Source organism: Aquarana catesbeiana, linkage group LG13, assembly GCF_042186555.1.
Source record: "Aquarana catesbeiana isolate 2022-GZ linkage group LG13, ASM4218655v1, whole genome shotgun sequence".
Taxonomy (NCBI): Eukaryota; Metazoa; Chordata; class Amphibia; order Anura; family Ranidae; genus Aquarana; species Aquarana catesbeiana.
The window spans coordinates 175325585-175342106 of record NC_133336.1 but is presented as its reverse complement, the minus strand read 5'-3'; the positions used below and the strand labels follow the sequence as shown (position 1 = coordinate 175342106).

General features: G+C 40.5%; 1 protein-coding gene across 5 annotated transcripts in view; it reads right to left on the bottom strand.

Moving 5' to 3' along the window:
• CADM3 (cell adhesion molecule 3) overlaps positions 1-16522 on the bottom strand; it is a 642752-nt gene that overhangs the window by 23497 nt on the left and 602733 nt on the right. For 3 of the 5 annotated variants that reach the window (XM_073608723.1, XM_073608725.1, XM_073608726.1), the window contains one exon: positions 5179-5199. The exons of the other annotated variants lie outside the window; for them this stretch is intronic. In XM_073608723.1, the coding sequence (XP_073464824.1) occupies positions 5179-5199 (21 nt within the window). The remainder of the gene's footprint in view (positions 1-5178; positions 5200-16522) is intronic. 5 annotated transcript variants of the gene reach the window in all.

Genomic DNA, 16522 nt, shown 5'->3' with positions numbered 1-16522 from the left:
GTTAGCATTTTCACACCATAAATTGTGTGAAGAGTCACATCAATTATCCAATCATGTGCAGATGAAAAAAATTAAACAGGGATTTTCTTTTTACATGATTAGATATGAAGTGGATCTTCACACATTTCATTGTATTAACATTCTCAAATCTGTTTGTTGATTAGCCTCAGTCTGTGCATATTCTATGAAATGTCTTCTCGGTGGTAATTCGCTTTGTTGATCCCTAAAATAATACTTGTGCCCTGCAATATGTTCTTTTGCCTTCTGGTTTCTCCCATGTATACTATAATGCCGCGTACACACGAGCGGACTTTATGGCAGACTTTGCCGGCGGACTTTTCGACGGACTTTATGACGGACTTTCTGAATGAACGGACTTGCCTACACACAATCCACCAAAGTCCATCGAATTCGTACGTGATGACGTACGACCGGACTAAAACAAGGAAGTTCATAGCCAGTAGCCAATAGCTGCCCTAGCGTGGCTTTTTGTCCGTCGAACTAGCATACAGACGAGCGGACTTTTCGACCGGACTCGAGTTCGATGGATAGATTTAAAACATGTTTCAAATCTAAGTCCGTCCAACTTTTGAGAAAACAAAGTCCGCTGGAGCCCACACGATCAAATTGAAATCCTGTCCGCCAGGCAAAGTCTGCCGTTAAGTCCGCTCGTGTCTACGCGGCATTAGGCCAAAAGTTGGAGGACACCTGACCACCACACCTATAAGAGCTTGTTGGACATCTAATTCCAAAACCAAGGACATTAATATGGAGTTGGCCCCCAATAGCAACAATAGCCTCCAATAGTAACCACTGAGCCAAAAGGACATTTGTGAGGTCAGATATTGATGTTGGATGAGAAAATGTGTCTCAGAACTGGTGTTGTGGTTCATTCCTAAGGTATATATTAGGGTTAAATTTCTCAAACTCATAGAACCATATCTTTATGGAGCTGGCCTTGTGCACTGTGGCATAGTCATTCTGGAACAGAAAAGATTTTTCCCCAAACTGTTGCAACAAGGTTGGAAGCTCACAGTTGTCTGAAAAAATTCTTTGTATGATGAAGCAACAACAGTACCCTTCACCGGAAACACCACATAATAACTCCCCAATATTTTGCTATAATAATGCTTGATATATTATAGTGATTAGTGTATATAGTGTAGTTTTGGATTGATGAAAGGGCTTCTTTGGACAAAACTGTTGCCACTTGTCACTACTTCTGTGTAACTGGATCTATCCAATACATTCTTCAAGACTGCTGAAATCTTCTGTCTGTATACAGTATTTTCTTGTATTTGAGGTATGATGAGGCAATATATATATATATATATATATATATATATATATATTATATACAGTTGTGCTCATAAGTTTACATACCCTGGCAGAATTTATGATTTCTTGGGCATTTTTCTGAGAACGTGAATAACAAACATTTCTTTCATGGTTAGCGTTTGGCTGAAGCCATTTATTATCAATCAACTGTGTTTACTCTTTTTAAATCATGATGGCAACAGAAACTACCCAAATGACCCTGATCAAAAGTTTACATGCCCTGGTGATTTTGGCCTGATAACATGCACACAAGTTGACACAAAGGGGTTTGAATGGCTATTAAAAGTAACCATCCTCACCTGTGATCTGTTTTCTTGTAATTAGTTTGTGTGTATAAAAGGTCATTGAGTTTCTGGACTCCTGACAGACCCTTGCATCTTTCATCCAGTGCTGCACTGACATTTCTGGATTCTGAGTCATGGGGAAAGCAAAAGGATTGTCAAATGGATCTGCGGGAAAAGGTAGTTGAACTGTATAAAACAGGAAAGGGATATAAAAAGATATCCAAGGAATTGAGAATGCCAATCAGCAGTATTCAAACTCTTATGGAGAAGTGGAAAATATGGGGTTCTGTTGAAACCAAACCACGATCAGGTAGACCAACTAAGATTTCAGCCACAACTGCCAGGAAAATTGTTTAGGATGCAAAGAAAAACCCACAAATAACTCCAGGTGAAATACAGGACTCTCTGAAAACATGTGGTGTGGCTGTTTCAAGGTGCACAATAAGAAGGCACTTGAAGAAAGATGGGCTGCATGGTCGAGTCGACAGAAGAATTACTACGTAGCCATTACTACGCAAATGCCACAAAGTATCCCACTTACAATACGCCAAACAGCACAGAGACAAGACTCAAACCTTCTGGCACAAAGTCATTTGGAGTGATGAGACCAAAATTGAGCTTTTTGGCCACAACCATAAACTCTACATTTGGAGAGGAGTCAAGAAGGCCTATGATGAAATTTACACCATTCCTACTGTGAAACACAGAGGTGGATCGCTGATGTTTTGGGGATGTGTGAGCTACAAAGGCATAGGAAATTTGGTGAAAATTGACGGCAAGATAAATGCAGTATGTTATCAAAAAATACTGGAGGAACATTTGCATTCATTAGCCAGAAAGCTGCACATGGGACGTACTTGGACATTCCAACATGACAATGATCTAAAACACAAGGCCAAGCCAACCTGTCATTGGCTACAGCAGAATAAAGTGAGGGATCTGGAGTGGCCATCTCAGTCTTCTGACCTATTTACAGGAACTGAAGGATTTTTGCCAAGAGGAATGGGCAGCTTTACCATATGAGAAGATAAAGAGCCTCATCCACAAATACCACAAAAGACTTTAAGGTTTCATTGATGTTAAAGGGGGCAGTACACGGTACTAAGAACTGGGGTATGTAAACTTTTGATCAGGGTCATTTGGGTAGTTTCTGTTATCATTATGATTTAAAAAGAGTAAACACAGTTAATTGTTAATAAATGGCTTCAGCCATGAGTGAAAGAAACGTTTTAGTGTTATCATTCTCTGAAAAATGGTCAAGAAATTATAAAATCTGCCAGGGTAAACTTATGAGCACAACTGTATATATATATATATATATATATATATATATATATATATATATATATACACACACACACTGTATATAGTATATGTATTATGGCATGACTATATTTAAAGTAAGCCCATATCTTTAAACCTTTGATGAAGTCAATAGAAGAAACACATTAGGGAGGACGGAAGTGATGTCAGGGCCCCACCAGAAGTGATGTGAAGTTACTTCATGTGGACCGGAGGGAGGGTGATGCTATTTATGTGTACTATCTATATTTTGCTTGTGAGTAGTTTTTAGTGGGTTGGAATAAACTCCTTTTATTGAATGGGATTAGACCATGTGGAGCACAGGGGAATCCCTCCCGCTGAGTCATTGTGTTCTCCTGGTGGAGGAAGCCGTCCCTGCTGGGAGAAGACAGTGATTATTGCTAGTGGCTATAACACCCGCTTGCAATAATCACATCTGAAATCCGGCAGGCTGGTTTTACCCAAGTTGATTGGTTGATCAACTTGGGTACATTCAGCCTGCCCATACATGGTTCGAAACATGGCTGGTTCCTGCTGGACCAGCCGAGATTCGAACAGTCTATGGCCGGCTTTAGATTTGTATGTTTGAATTAATTGTTGTATCACAGCGCTGCTTCACATTTAAGTATTGGGGAATATGGGGAATGTGTTTTTTGAACATTTTCATTTAAAGCAGCAGCAGTAAATATGTATATTTTACTTTTCTCACTAGCTTTTCTCACTTAATTGCTATTTCATTTTACCGGTTTGGAGTCACTGCACTTCACATGTGCGGTGCTTTTGGTGTTTACTAAGCCCATAACTTTGTTTAACTTTCTCAGCTAAGACCTGCATTGAAAGAAAAGCAGATTCCACAAGCTGCTTTCTTTAACCTTCAATTTGCGAAGTGATTCTTTGCATGTTTTCCATAAGTCCGTGAACCTCGAGCACCATACTGGATTCCTCTAATTTCCTCCAACCTGGAGCTCTGATACATGCCCCATGTCATCTGTAAATTCAATGATGGTGTTTCTTTACTGGATATTGAGGCTCCCACACTGCATTTTGTTTTATGCTGGGAGAAGTGTGCCTGCCCTTTATGTTGGAACAAATTTCATGTACTGTATATGCCAGTTGTTTGGTTTGCCTGTTCTTCAAGGAAGGTGAAGTTCAACACACAAAACTAACATGGAGACATGAAAGAAGACACCAAGCAGAGCTGCACACATTTCTGTTCATATCTCAGGTAGGGTTTCCACATCATCCCTTTAATCCAGGACACATATGAATTACTCAAGTTCTGAGGCTGATTTAATGCAGATAAGGCACCAAGTGTGTTTAATTACCACCTTAATCAGCCGCAGAACCTGTATAATTATTGTTTTTCCTGGATTAAAGGGATGATGTGGCAATCCTACTCTCAGGGTGCCCAAATGGGACCTTGTGGTGCTCAGAACAAAAATATGGACTTCCATCTTTGAAGTCTTGACTCTACTCACCACTCATTATACATCTTCATATTGACCAAGGAGGCACAGTTGCAGGATGCAGGGAAAGGTGGTAATGTCTATAGCCTGATGTTAGTTTGATTTTTTTTGAGAATTACTACTTAGGTTTACTTTAAAGCAAATGCCCCTGCTGACCTACTTCTAAAAATGCTAGGCTGGGTTATCTATGCTAAGAGAAATTTTAGACTACCACTGCTATACTCTCCTTCTAAAAAGAAAGCTTGTTGCATTGATGTTAGACTATTGGCTTCGGTATTTTGCAAGTTACTGCCCTGGAACAAGCATGCAGCAACTGAGGGTTTGATCTCTTGAATTACATGCTTGTTTCAGGTAAAAGTGCTAGAAAGAATTTAAAGCCAATGGATCAGGCTTGCCTCCAGGGAGATTTTTAGAAGGAGCCTAAGAGGCTAATTTTAAAGGGATTTCCCAGATAATTTTAGTTGTGGCCCCTACCTCAGCCTACTGGATTTAATAACATAAGGACAACAAACATATCTGCATGTACACACACACACAAAATGTCTACAAGGGGAAGGAACAATTTCATTCTACAACAATGAAGCTGCAAAGAAAAAAAAAAGAACATTCCCTTTAATTTATAATTTCAGAAACACATACACAGAACAGCACAACAGGACCCAACACATATTTAATCCTGAACTAATTGCCAGCTAGTGAGACACCTTAGATGAAAATAAATGATTGGCATCTATGAGTTACATGCAGAGCTACTGGCATACACAGGGCAACTAGTAAGTGGCGGATACCTTGATTAAATGTCTGTGAGTCTGCAGGTGGGAGAGGATGTCAGTGTGGTTGACGTCAGACAGTGGGTAGAAAAATGAAGGTGACAAAATGGAGGTAGCATAGGGAGGGAAAACGAGACACGGTAAAATTACAGGCAATGGATCAGCAGCGAATGACAAATGGACAGCAGCCATTACCAACACAAACATAACATGGCTATAGTAGCATACATTACAACTTAACATCTAGCACAGAGGCTTCCATACAAGGAGAACTCCAGTACAAATAAACCTTTTACAGCACCGGTTAAAAGTGCCTACCAATGTTTTAAAAGCTATAAAAATAAAACTGATATCATTATATTCCTCTGGAGTTCTACTTTAACGCATGATAACTTTACGAATAATAAACCACCATAACATAAATCATCAAATTAAGACACAACAGACAAAAACATAATGTTTATATCAATAACAACGTATAGTCATTTTCCTAAAAGAAATAGCTGTTGGAAGCTTTTTGTGTTTGCAAGTCGAGAACAAAAATGACTCTCGACCAGCCATTGTTACACAAATTGAGGCCCTTTGAACCGGTCTATCAAAATGGCCGACCTCTTGTTCCCCTCTGAGTAGATGTTTCCATGGAGACGACAGTTGGCAAAACCATTTTCTGGGTCTTTGTTCTAGACCTCGACAAAGGCTTCAAAGACCGCGCAAGGTACATATAAAGCACGGCTCATTTCATTTTAGATTTTAATTTATTTGCGGCGGGTGTTTTCATCTGCCTTTCTCCCTCCAGTTGACAAACAAGAAGGAAGTCAATAGAGATGGCAGAGCGGAGAGTGCTAGCGGAAGGAGTTAACACAATTTCTCCTCTGGCACACACATTTATGAATGAGAAATCAACAAGACACAAGCTTTTGAATAGGTGTGTTCAATTACATTAGAAATTCACTTTTTTTTTTTTTAAATGTATGCAGTTATAAATAGAAATATACTTCGCTCCCACGTAATCCATGTATTTGTGCACAGCGGGGAGTCAGAAAAGCTGATAAGACTCAAGAACCTTTTTATATAAAAGCTGTGAAGTTTAAGCAAGTGCTGAGTAAAAATGAGCCATTGTTAAATTGAGTTACAAAAGGAGGAAAAGCAGATTTGTGTAAATGATTATAGACAAAATAGGCAATACTATACAAAAATAAGGATGGCTCTGGCACAGCCATCCTGGTCAGTAGACCTTCCACCCTTGTATTCCATAAGCCTATAAAACCTTGTGGGACTCTGTATTTTAGCTTTAACATAAAATAAATGGGATAATTCCTATTGAAGACTAAGCTCAGTCTATTTGATTCATATGCTTTCCAAGGGTGCAATAATGGAGCTGCAGCCCTATGACTTACTTGCATGATAGTAAAATGGATAATTCCTATAGCAGGGGTCTTCAAACTGCGGCCCTCCAAGTGTTCAGGAACTACAATTCCCATCATGCCTATTCATGTCTGTGAATGTCAGTGTTTTACAGTGCCTCATGGGATGTGTAGTTCTGCAACAGCTGGAGGGCCGTAGTTTGAGGATCCCTGTCCTATAGAAAACTAAGTTCTGTCTATTTGGTTCACATACTTTCGAAGGGTGAACTAATGGCGCTGGAGCCCTAAGGTTTACTTGAATGATAGTTTGATGGTAGTGGGATTGGAAAGATATGAATACCAGGTTGGCAACCTCAGCACACCAAGAGATTTCCACAATAATCTTGGCTTGTTGGCTTGGGGTGGAATTTGGATAGATCTAGAACTGAAGTGCCAAATCAACATATTCGAGTTAAAAAAAAAAAAAGTTTATTCGAAACATAAATTGAATATAAAAGCCAACACATTTCAAGGGCTAAGCTCTGCACCCTTCATCAGGGCTGAAATGTAACATAAAAGATGAAATACTAATTATTATTATTAGTTATTTTTAATGTTATGCTTCTGCGCTGAAGAAAGGGGCTAATCCACAAAATGTGTTGGCTTTTGTGCTTAAATTATGTTTAGAAAAAAACAACTTTTTTGGATTTAAATATTATGATCCAGTGCTTCATTATTAGATCTGTCCTGTGTTGACTCACATGACTCTTGACCCTGTTGGATAATTGCCCTTTTTCTGTTGATATGTGGCTATCGGTGGTCTGGGATGAACGTTTAACTGCAGTTGTAATACACACTGATATGTAGGCCCTAAAGCAGTTGTCTCCGAACTGTTGTCCTTTGCTCGCCATTATCTGGCCCTGGGGGCACTATATCTCCCACTGATACAAGTCAATATTCCTCCCACTGACAGCAACGATGGTGTACTCTTTCTCCCACTGAAACCAACAATAAGGCAATCTTCCTTCCACTGACACCAATGATAGGGCACTATTTCTTCCACTGACACCAATGATGGAGCACTATTTCTCCCACTGATATGAGGAACTATTCCTCAAACTGACACCAGCGATTTGGACTCTTTCTCCCACAGACACCAGCAATGGGGCCCTATTCCTCCCATTGATACTAACGATGAGGCACTATTGCTTCCACCAATACCAAAGATGGGGTATTATTCATCCCACTAATACCAACGACGGGGCACTATTCCTCCCACTGATACCAAAGATGGGGAACTATTCCTCCCACTAATACCCTTGGGGCATTGGTTATATCCACTGACATTGGCTCATTTTCTACTCCCACTAGTCAAAGTCCAGCCCCCCTAAAGTCTGAAGGACAGTAAACTGGCCCTTTGTTTGGGAAGATTTGAGACTCCTGTCCTAAAGAAATTAAGCCTATGCTTGTCAAATATGGAATATCTTTGTAGGTGATGGCCAACCTTAGGTAACTTAGGGACTTAAAAAGAACCAGCAAATACTTGGTTTATTCAATATGAATATGAATAGTCTTACATATTAAGTGCGTGGGCTTACTTAAAGCTTAGCTTCAGGCAAACAACTTAATACACAGTTGAAATACCAATTTGGAAGCTGTTTTACCTGTCAAAAGATTGTAATTTTGTTCATCCAGTCCTGATATGTACTTAGCCCACCCAAGTAGCAGAGCCAAAATAGTGGTCTGACTTTTCTCTGCTAAAGTTAAATAATGCAGCTTGGTGACCTCCCTGCCTCCAGACTGTGAGTGGACAATAAAGAAGGAGCAGAAAGTTTATGGGGTCATCTCTTTCCTCTTACCAATACATGTATACTACAGCATAATTGATGAGATCCCAGATTGCTGTCTCCTCTCCCAATCCTGGTGTAACCTCCATTAATGGCACTATCTACATGGGGTCTGTTCTCCCAAGTTAATGCCATTTTGTTTGCTTAAGCACCATGCATCAAACATTTTTTTTTATATAAAATACTGAATGTTAGTCCTGCTAATCTTCTCTAGTTGCTTTTAGCCACTTACTGTCTGCATACACTTATTCCACCATCAGAAGCTTAATTGGGAGACAGTTGTCACCCCAAAGTAGCCTCCACAAGAATTTTAGGGTACGATTAACGGGCATTCTTTTAATATTTAAAAAGAACATTTGAAACGAACTTTAACATATGAGATTTTTGTGATTATGTTGAGATCCACTTTATAAAATGTCCACCATGTGTGTGCAAGCACGTGAGATCTACTTTTATAAATAGCCCTAATATACTGTATGTGCATGTGGCTGTAATAGGGACATTAGAATGCAAGCTCTTTTGGCTGCACACTGGATTGCCATGTGAATGGTTGAATGTTTTCTGTTTAGTGCTGTATGTCTGTGATGGTTCTCATTTATCCAGGTCATGGTATAGTAGTAGGTAGTCACATTCAGCTGAACTTCTGTAATGTCGAAGACATTTAGTTGATTATCCAAGCCACTTCTTCAATTCCACTGAGGTTCAGGAAGATGCCCAGCATTGGAGATGTGAAAGCTATACAACCACCATGTTCTAGTTACACAGTCCCATTTTTGATGTCAGGAATCAGACATAGGTGATAATTACATGGCTAAAGATGTGAATTGTTGTCAAATCGCCAGGGTAGACGTGTTTTAACAGTATTATATGTCACCTGTGCAGGATTCCTGACACCAACAATCAACACCTACAGATTCTATGGTGATTAGATTAAAATGGTGTTCCGGTCGAAATGATACTTTTTAAATAAAAATACCCCTATAATACACAAGCTTAATGTATTCTACTAAAGTTAGTCTGTAAACTAAGGTCTGTTTTGTTAGTTTATAGCAGTAGTTTGTTATTTTATAAACTTACAGCAGGCCGTGGCCATCTTAAGTCTGGGCATCTGAAGCCAGACTGTATTTCTTCCTGGATCTCATCCTTGCAGATCTCGCACATGCTCAGTGCAGCACAAGCAGTGTAATAGGTTTCAGGTCAGGTTTCCATAGCAACGGCAGTGTCAGAGGAAGTTGCCACCCCTTCCCAGAAGGCATTGCAAACAGGAAATGATGCGATGGGCCGCAGCCAGGGAGGAGGAAGTGAAAAATGAATACAGCAGATATACAGTACAGTAGTGCTGAGAAAAAAAGTTAAAAAAATATCCAATTCGTTTACAGCGCACAGTTTAGTGAGGGATGCTGAAGAGTTGTAAAAGTGGGTGGAACTCCACTTTAAGGTGCATATAAACTGAAGTTTAGGTATGAACTGCACAGTTACATTGCTCCAGCTTGATCCAATGTCTGTACTGTAATTTGGAGGGCCCGAGATTACCAGTAAGTTGCTTAGGCAAACACAAATCACTATATTCAGCAAAAGTAAAGCAAACAGTTCTTGATACCAGTTAATCCTGGTATCAAGAAAACCATGCAACAGGCTCACTGCCAGACACTGTCCCGCATGGGGTTTAGGGTACCCACTTGTCTCAGGGTGCAGCAGGGCTTCAACAACAAACACCTCAGTTGCCAGAGAGTTCACACTTATAGCTAGTGAAACACTCCACTCGACGCAGGTGATGATTACATCCTGCTGCTTTTCAAAACTCCCTTGTGGCTTAAAACCTTCAGGACCAAAGTCCTTGTAATCACAGTTTGGAGGTTCTTCCCTCCCAATACCTTTCGAACCTCCAACATTCTGGGTCCCTAAAAAGACCTTATCAATCCACAGAGTACTGAAAGTCAGTCCTCTCCTCTCTAACCGAACTACCCAGGACCCCCTCACCTTGCATGGGTAAGAACCCTAAGTACTCAACAATGTCTTCAAACTGTCCCCCTTAAAGGCATCACAACTCAAATACTGGGGAAATCCACCTGCTGTCCCGGGCACATTCACGGTGTACAGTATAGATGTACAATACCTGGTGATTCTTTGATTGTCATCTCCCTGTTTCTCCACCTCTTTCAATCAGAGAACTAATTGTAATCAATGAGAAAACGTAAAATGTTTTCTAAAAGGCGCCTGTTCTGTGTGAGCAACATTCTATGTTCACTATACACCAGGGAATCAGCTCAGCACGGACCTGAAAGCTAACTGTGATCACTGTAGTGGCAGTGCCTACTACTGTGATTTACAGCTTCTACGGGGATCCCAAAGGTATGGAACATGCATAGTTACATTGACCCAACCTGGACCAATGTAACTTTGTAAAACAGTCCATACAGGACCAATGTAACTATATACAGTATAACAGTCCATACCTAAACTTCATCTTTAAGGTGTGGTTATAAATGTGGAGGTATCTTCCTGGCACTCAATGGAACTGAAGAAGTTACGAAATGTCTTCAACATTACAAAATAAGTCCAGTTGAACATGACTAGCTACTACCAGATAGTCCTCTGTTGTGTTCTTCAGATATAGGAGTAATATGATGATGTGTAAGTGGCATGACTGCTTAGGGATCTATTCCATGTTGTAAGCAGATATAGTGAGATGTATCCTATGGAGTCAGAGAGTTATCTCTAAAATTGAATTGCTAAACTGCAGATCATAAATGCACTAACTGGATTAAGATAACTGGGAGATATCTTAACTATGTTATACATAAGTGGGAATAGCTGAGCGCTCATCTTATCTGGAAAAAAAAGCAGAGCTTTAAAGATGGATGAATTTTTTGCTAAGAAATCGGTTACCCTGGAAACAGAGAATTTTTTTTTGGAAATATATAGGCTACTCTGCAAGGTGAATGAACGGCAGAGATCTCTTCATGAATGAAGGGCCAGAAGATATTTGTCCATCCTCAAATGAGTCATCTGAATGCCGGAAGCTGCTGTAAAGATAGTGCAAAATAAGTACTTTGCTTTTTCCCTCTTTCATAGCAGAAGAAATGAACGGGCCCATTTATGTAGGGATTTTCTAAAAAGGTTAAAAAAAATAATCGCAAAATTCATTAAAGCCAAACTACAGACCCCCGTACTGGAGGACCTCACCCTGCATTCCTTTTTAAAACAATTTTTTTATCTTTTGCTGCAGGGGTTTAGTCCCAGGGCCCTCTTTTTCCCACAGGGGAAGTCTGGCCCTGTTGTCGAGTTATTTATTTCAACAAAGATCTTCCTGTAGGATTATGGATGTATTTAAAAAAAAAAAAATTGAGGATCTATTCATCCTGCATGTACATTTGTTCTGTGCAAACGGGGGGCAAAAGGAATAGAGTGATTCGGGGAAGTGCAGTTTCTCAGGATGAAAAGCTCTGCAGTTTTTTTTTAGCCACTTGCCTATTTTCATCTTTCAGCACTGTCACACTGTGAATGGCAATTGCGCGGTCATGCAGCACTTTATTCATATGACAATATTATTATTTTTTTTCCCCCACACAAATAGAGCTTTCTTTTGGTGGTATTTAAACACCACTGCGTTTTTGCTAAACAAACTAAAAAAGACCGATTTTTTTGAAAAAAAAAAAAACAACAACATTTTTCATAGTTTGTTATAAAATTTTGCAAACAGATAATTTTTTTCCTTCACTGATGTGCGCTGATGAGGCTGCACTGACAGGCACTGCAATTGTGCTGCAAGTTTGAAAATGACTTGCTAAGCTATTGCTAGACTTGCCAGGCTTTACAAGTTTGTTGCACAATTGCAGCAAGTCCACATTGTGTGACTCCAGATTAACTTTCTCTGCAAACATTCTGCAAGTCTCCTGCAAGTTCTGGTTTCGTTTTGTTGTCCAATAGTCATCCCACCACAGGGGTCACTGTTGACTTGCAGAGCTCTTACTGTAGACTCACCACTGCAACTTTATTCTTGCTAGAGACTTGCCACGCATATTTGCTACAAATTGGAAAAGTGTCAACTAGAATTTTTGTTTCAAGTGCTCTGCAAGTGTACAACTTGCCAGTGAAAATGTACAACAAGATAACAGACTTACAATTCAACACTGCCACAAATTTGTGGCAAGTTATCCTTGCTATCTGGGTAGGCTGCACTGATGGGCACTGATGAGGAGGCACTGATGAGGCTGCACTGATAGGGAGCACTGATGGGCATTGGTAGGCTGAGCTGATGGGCACTGATTGGCAGCACTGATAGGTGGCACTGATGGGCACTGATGAGACTGCACTGATTGTCACTGATAGGCGGCACTGATGGACACAGATTGGCAGCACTGGTGGGCACTGTTGAGACTGCACTGGTAATCAGGACACTGATAATCAGTGCCCTTATTATCACATGCTGATGTCTCTTTAACACAAGCTGGTTATTGGCGCTCTTTTTCCCTCCTCACGCTGTCAGAGTGAGGAATGAAAATCCAATAACCAGCTTGTGTCTACTTCCGTGATCAGCTGTCATTGGATACAGCTGATCATGTGGTAAAGGGCAACTGTGATTGGCCCTTTACCCCGATCTGTGATCAGCTGAGTCCAAAGGACTCAGTGATCACAGAGCGTACCGCCCCCGCGCGCCGCAGGGGTGCCCGGGCAGCTCAATCACGGTAGAGATTCTATGTACGCCCTCCCGGCAAATTAAAGAGGAATTGCAGTCTGCTCACATAATTTGTAATAAAAACATCTTTGCCATCCTGAAACTTCCCTCCAACCACTTTGCATATTATTTTATATATACTGCGATTCTGTACTTGCCAAATATGCTGCAGAAATCTCCCTTCACCAAGTCTGGCTGCATCCATTTTAACTGTGGGCAGCTGAAGCTGCTGCCTGATAACTTCCTGGATTTACACAGACACTCAGAGGCACACCTCCAGCTCTGCAGCTCTCATTGGCCCTCTTATGACTCATGCCCTCTTCCTTTCTTCCTGGCAAACTCTCACAAGAGTGAGAGAGAGCTGTGCATGTCATAAGCCTAGGCTTTTTACCAGACAAGAAACAGGAAGTGGGCTGTATAAGGTATTTACTGGCAGAATAAAAAATGTTTTACTATCCAAAGTTCAAACAACAAGGGCAGAAGATTTAGTTGGATGAAAAAATGACTGAAGGTCCGCTTTAAGACATCGCTGCAGCCTTCTTTCAGCTAAAGCACGAGTGGTAAGGGGTTAAATACACCCCTCTATGTAGTGAGTGACACTCTACTGTATTCCTCTGCACTACAGTAACTACTTACATAAATGGTTATAAAGGGAGGACGTGGGGGAGCTGGGCCAGCACAGAGAGTTATTAGACACCTCCATAAAAGGAGAGGGCTCAGATGTGCATTGAGGGGTGAGCTATACTAGGAAAATGACTCCTGGAGTAGTCAAAGTTCAAAAGCCCCTTGAAAGTAAATCATTTATGGAATGCTGCAAATAAGAATTTCAAATTCTTTTTTTTTTCCTGTGCATTTTGTTAGGTTGATGACAGGGTCTCTTTATTGTGATGTGTGCGCAGTTCTCTGCATTGTTTTCTTGTTGGCCCAGCAATAAACTAGTTCAATGCAACCAACTACTACTAGCTCTACCATGACCTGGTAAATGAGAACTGTCCCTGATATATCTGTGACCAAACTTTGCTAATCCAACAAAAGCAAAGCTGCTTCTGTATTTGGCACTTACAGTAATAAAGGGGTAATATATTGCAGCTTACCAATCCCTAAATGTGGTAGCTGCATTAGTTTTCTTTTTTAGTTTTTTTCTCTCTGTTTATACCTGGTGATCTGGCCAAGTAAAGCCAAACACCAGCTAACACCCTAAGCCATTACAGCAACAGTTTTGTTCCTTTTTGGATAAAGGTTTTACATTTAACCACTTGCCGACCACCCGCCGTCGTTCTACGTCGGCTGTTTGAAGTGGAATATTGTTGTTATGGCAGCGGCTAGCTGCCACAACCCCGGTATCCTCAAGAGTGGGCGGTCGGCTTTCAGATAAAAGTGGTCTCTGAGGCGGATTCGCAGCAAGATCACTTTTATCGGAGGCGGGAGTGGGACCCCACCCTCCCGTCGCCCTCCGGTGCCCTCCGCCGCTTACTGGAGGCAATCGGATCCTTGGAGACGAGTGAGGGGAAGATGGCTTCCACCCGGCTTCATAACAATGCAGGGAGGAAGAGACGTAAAAACGTTACTTCCGCGCATAGCTCTTAAAGGGACATTTTTTTTATTTATTTTTTTTCAAATTACTTCAAATTATTTATTTATTTATTTTTTTTATTGCATTTTAGTGTAAATATGAGATTTGAGGTCTTTTTCACCCCAGATCTCATATTTTGGAGGTCCTGTCATGCTTTTTTTCTATTACAAGGGATGTTTAATTTTCCTTGTAATAGGAATAAAAGTGACACAATTTTTTTTTCACAGAACTGTGTAAAAATAAAAAGTAAAATAAATAAGATTTTTTTTTTTTTTTTAACGCACCCCGTCCTGCTGAGCTTGTGCACAGAAGCGAACGCATACGTGAGTAGCGCCCGCATATGTAAACGTTGTTCAAACCACACATGTGAGGTATCACCGCGATCGATAGAGCGAGAGCAATAAATCTAGCCCTAGACCTCCTCTGTAACTTAAAACATGCAACCTGTAGAATTTTTTAAACATCGCCTATGCAGATTTTTAAGGGTAAAAGTTTATCTCTATTCCACGAGCGGGCGCAATTTTGAACAGTGACATGTTGAGTATCAATTTACTCGGTGTAACATCATTTTTCACAATATAAAAAAAAAAATGGCCTAACTTTACTGCTGTCTTATTTTTTAATTCAAAAAAGTATATTTTTTCCAAAAAAAGTGCGCTTGTAAGACCACTGCGCAAATACTGCGTGACAGAAAGTATTGCAACGACCGCCATTTTATTCTCTAGGGTGTTAGAAAAAAAATATATATAATGTTTGGGGGTTCAAAGTAATTTTCTAGGAAAAAAAAAACTGTTTTAAACCAGTAAACACCAAATCTCAAAACAAGGCTCTGTCCTTAAGTGGTTAAAAAGCTGACCAGTGTAAGCACCCCATCAGTGGTAAATGGTTAGTCTCAACCCTGTAACATCTGCAGGACAGCTTGTTCTGTTGAAAAAAACAACAGAATTACTGGCCAGATCACCAGGTGAAAATAAAGGAAAGGAAGCCTAAGGAAAAGAAAACAAATTCAGCCATCTCATCTAAGAATTGGTAAGCTACAATATTATACATTTTTGCTTTTGAGTTTAATACTGCTTTAAGGGACAATTTTTATTTATTTTTTCATTTTTTTTTTTTAATGCACAAGTTGATGGAAGCTGAATAGTAGAACAGTAAAAACATCTGTGCTCACATCTACACAGCACCCATCTACATAACAAATGAGGTGTTGAGAGTAGTGTGATCACAGGTTAGTATCGTACACCCCTGGCGCTCTTCAATTGCTATTTAGGAGTACGTGGATTGAAGCACAGACATGTTTTCTGTTGTGTTGCATATTGCAGGTCAGTGACCAGACACGGCTTTGTGGCGCTCATCATAATTTTGCCCCACTTTATTCTCCATTTTACTACATATTGGAACTTGTACTGTACATAGTGATATAGCAGTATTTGGCCTTTTGCTGGTGAAGTACAAACTGGCCATAGAAGAATTTGAATAGAATCCCTATTTTAATGCAAAACCTACAGGACATTTATAAAAGCCCATAGCAAAGAGTTAAAGGAGCTGTAAAGGCAGAAGTTTTATTATCTTAATGCATTCTATGCATTAAGATAAAAAACCTGTGTGCAGAAGCCTCCCCAGCACCCCCTAATTACTTACCCGAGCCCCATCTCTCTCCATCGATGTCCACGAGTGTCTTAGCTGTCCAGGACTCCCCTCCTGATTGGCTGAGACAAAGCAGCGGCGCCACTGGCTCCGGTGGCTGTCAATCAAAGTCAGTTAGCCAATCAGGGGAGAGAGGGCCAGGGCTCCGTGTCTGAATGGACACACAGAGCTGTGACTTGGCTTGGGTGCCCCCATAGCAAGCTGCTTGCTGTGGGGTCACTTGACAGGAGGGAGGGGCCGGGAGCAGTGAAAAGGGACCCGAGAAGAGGAGGAT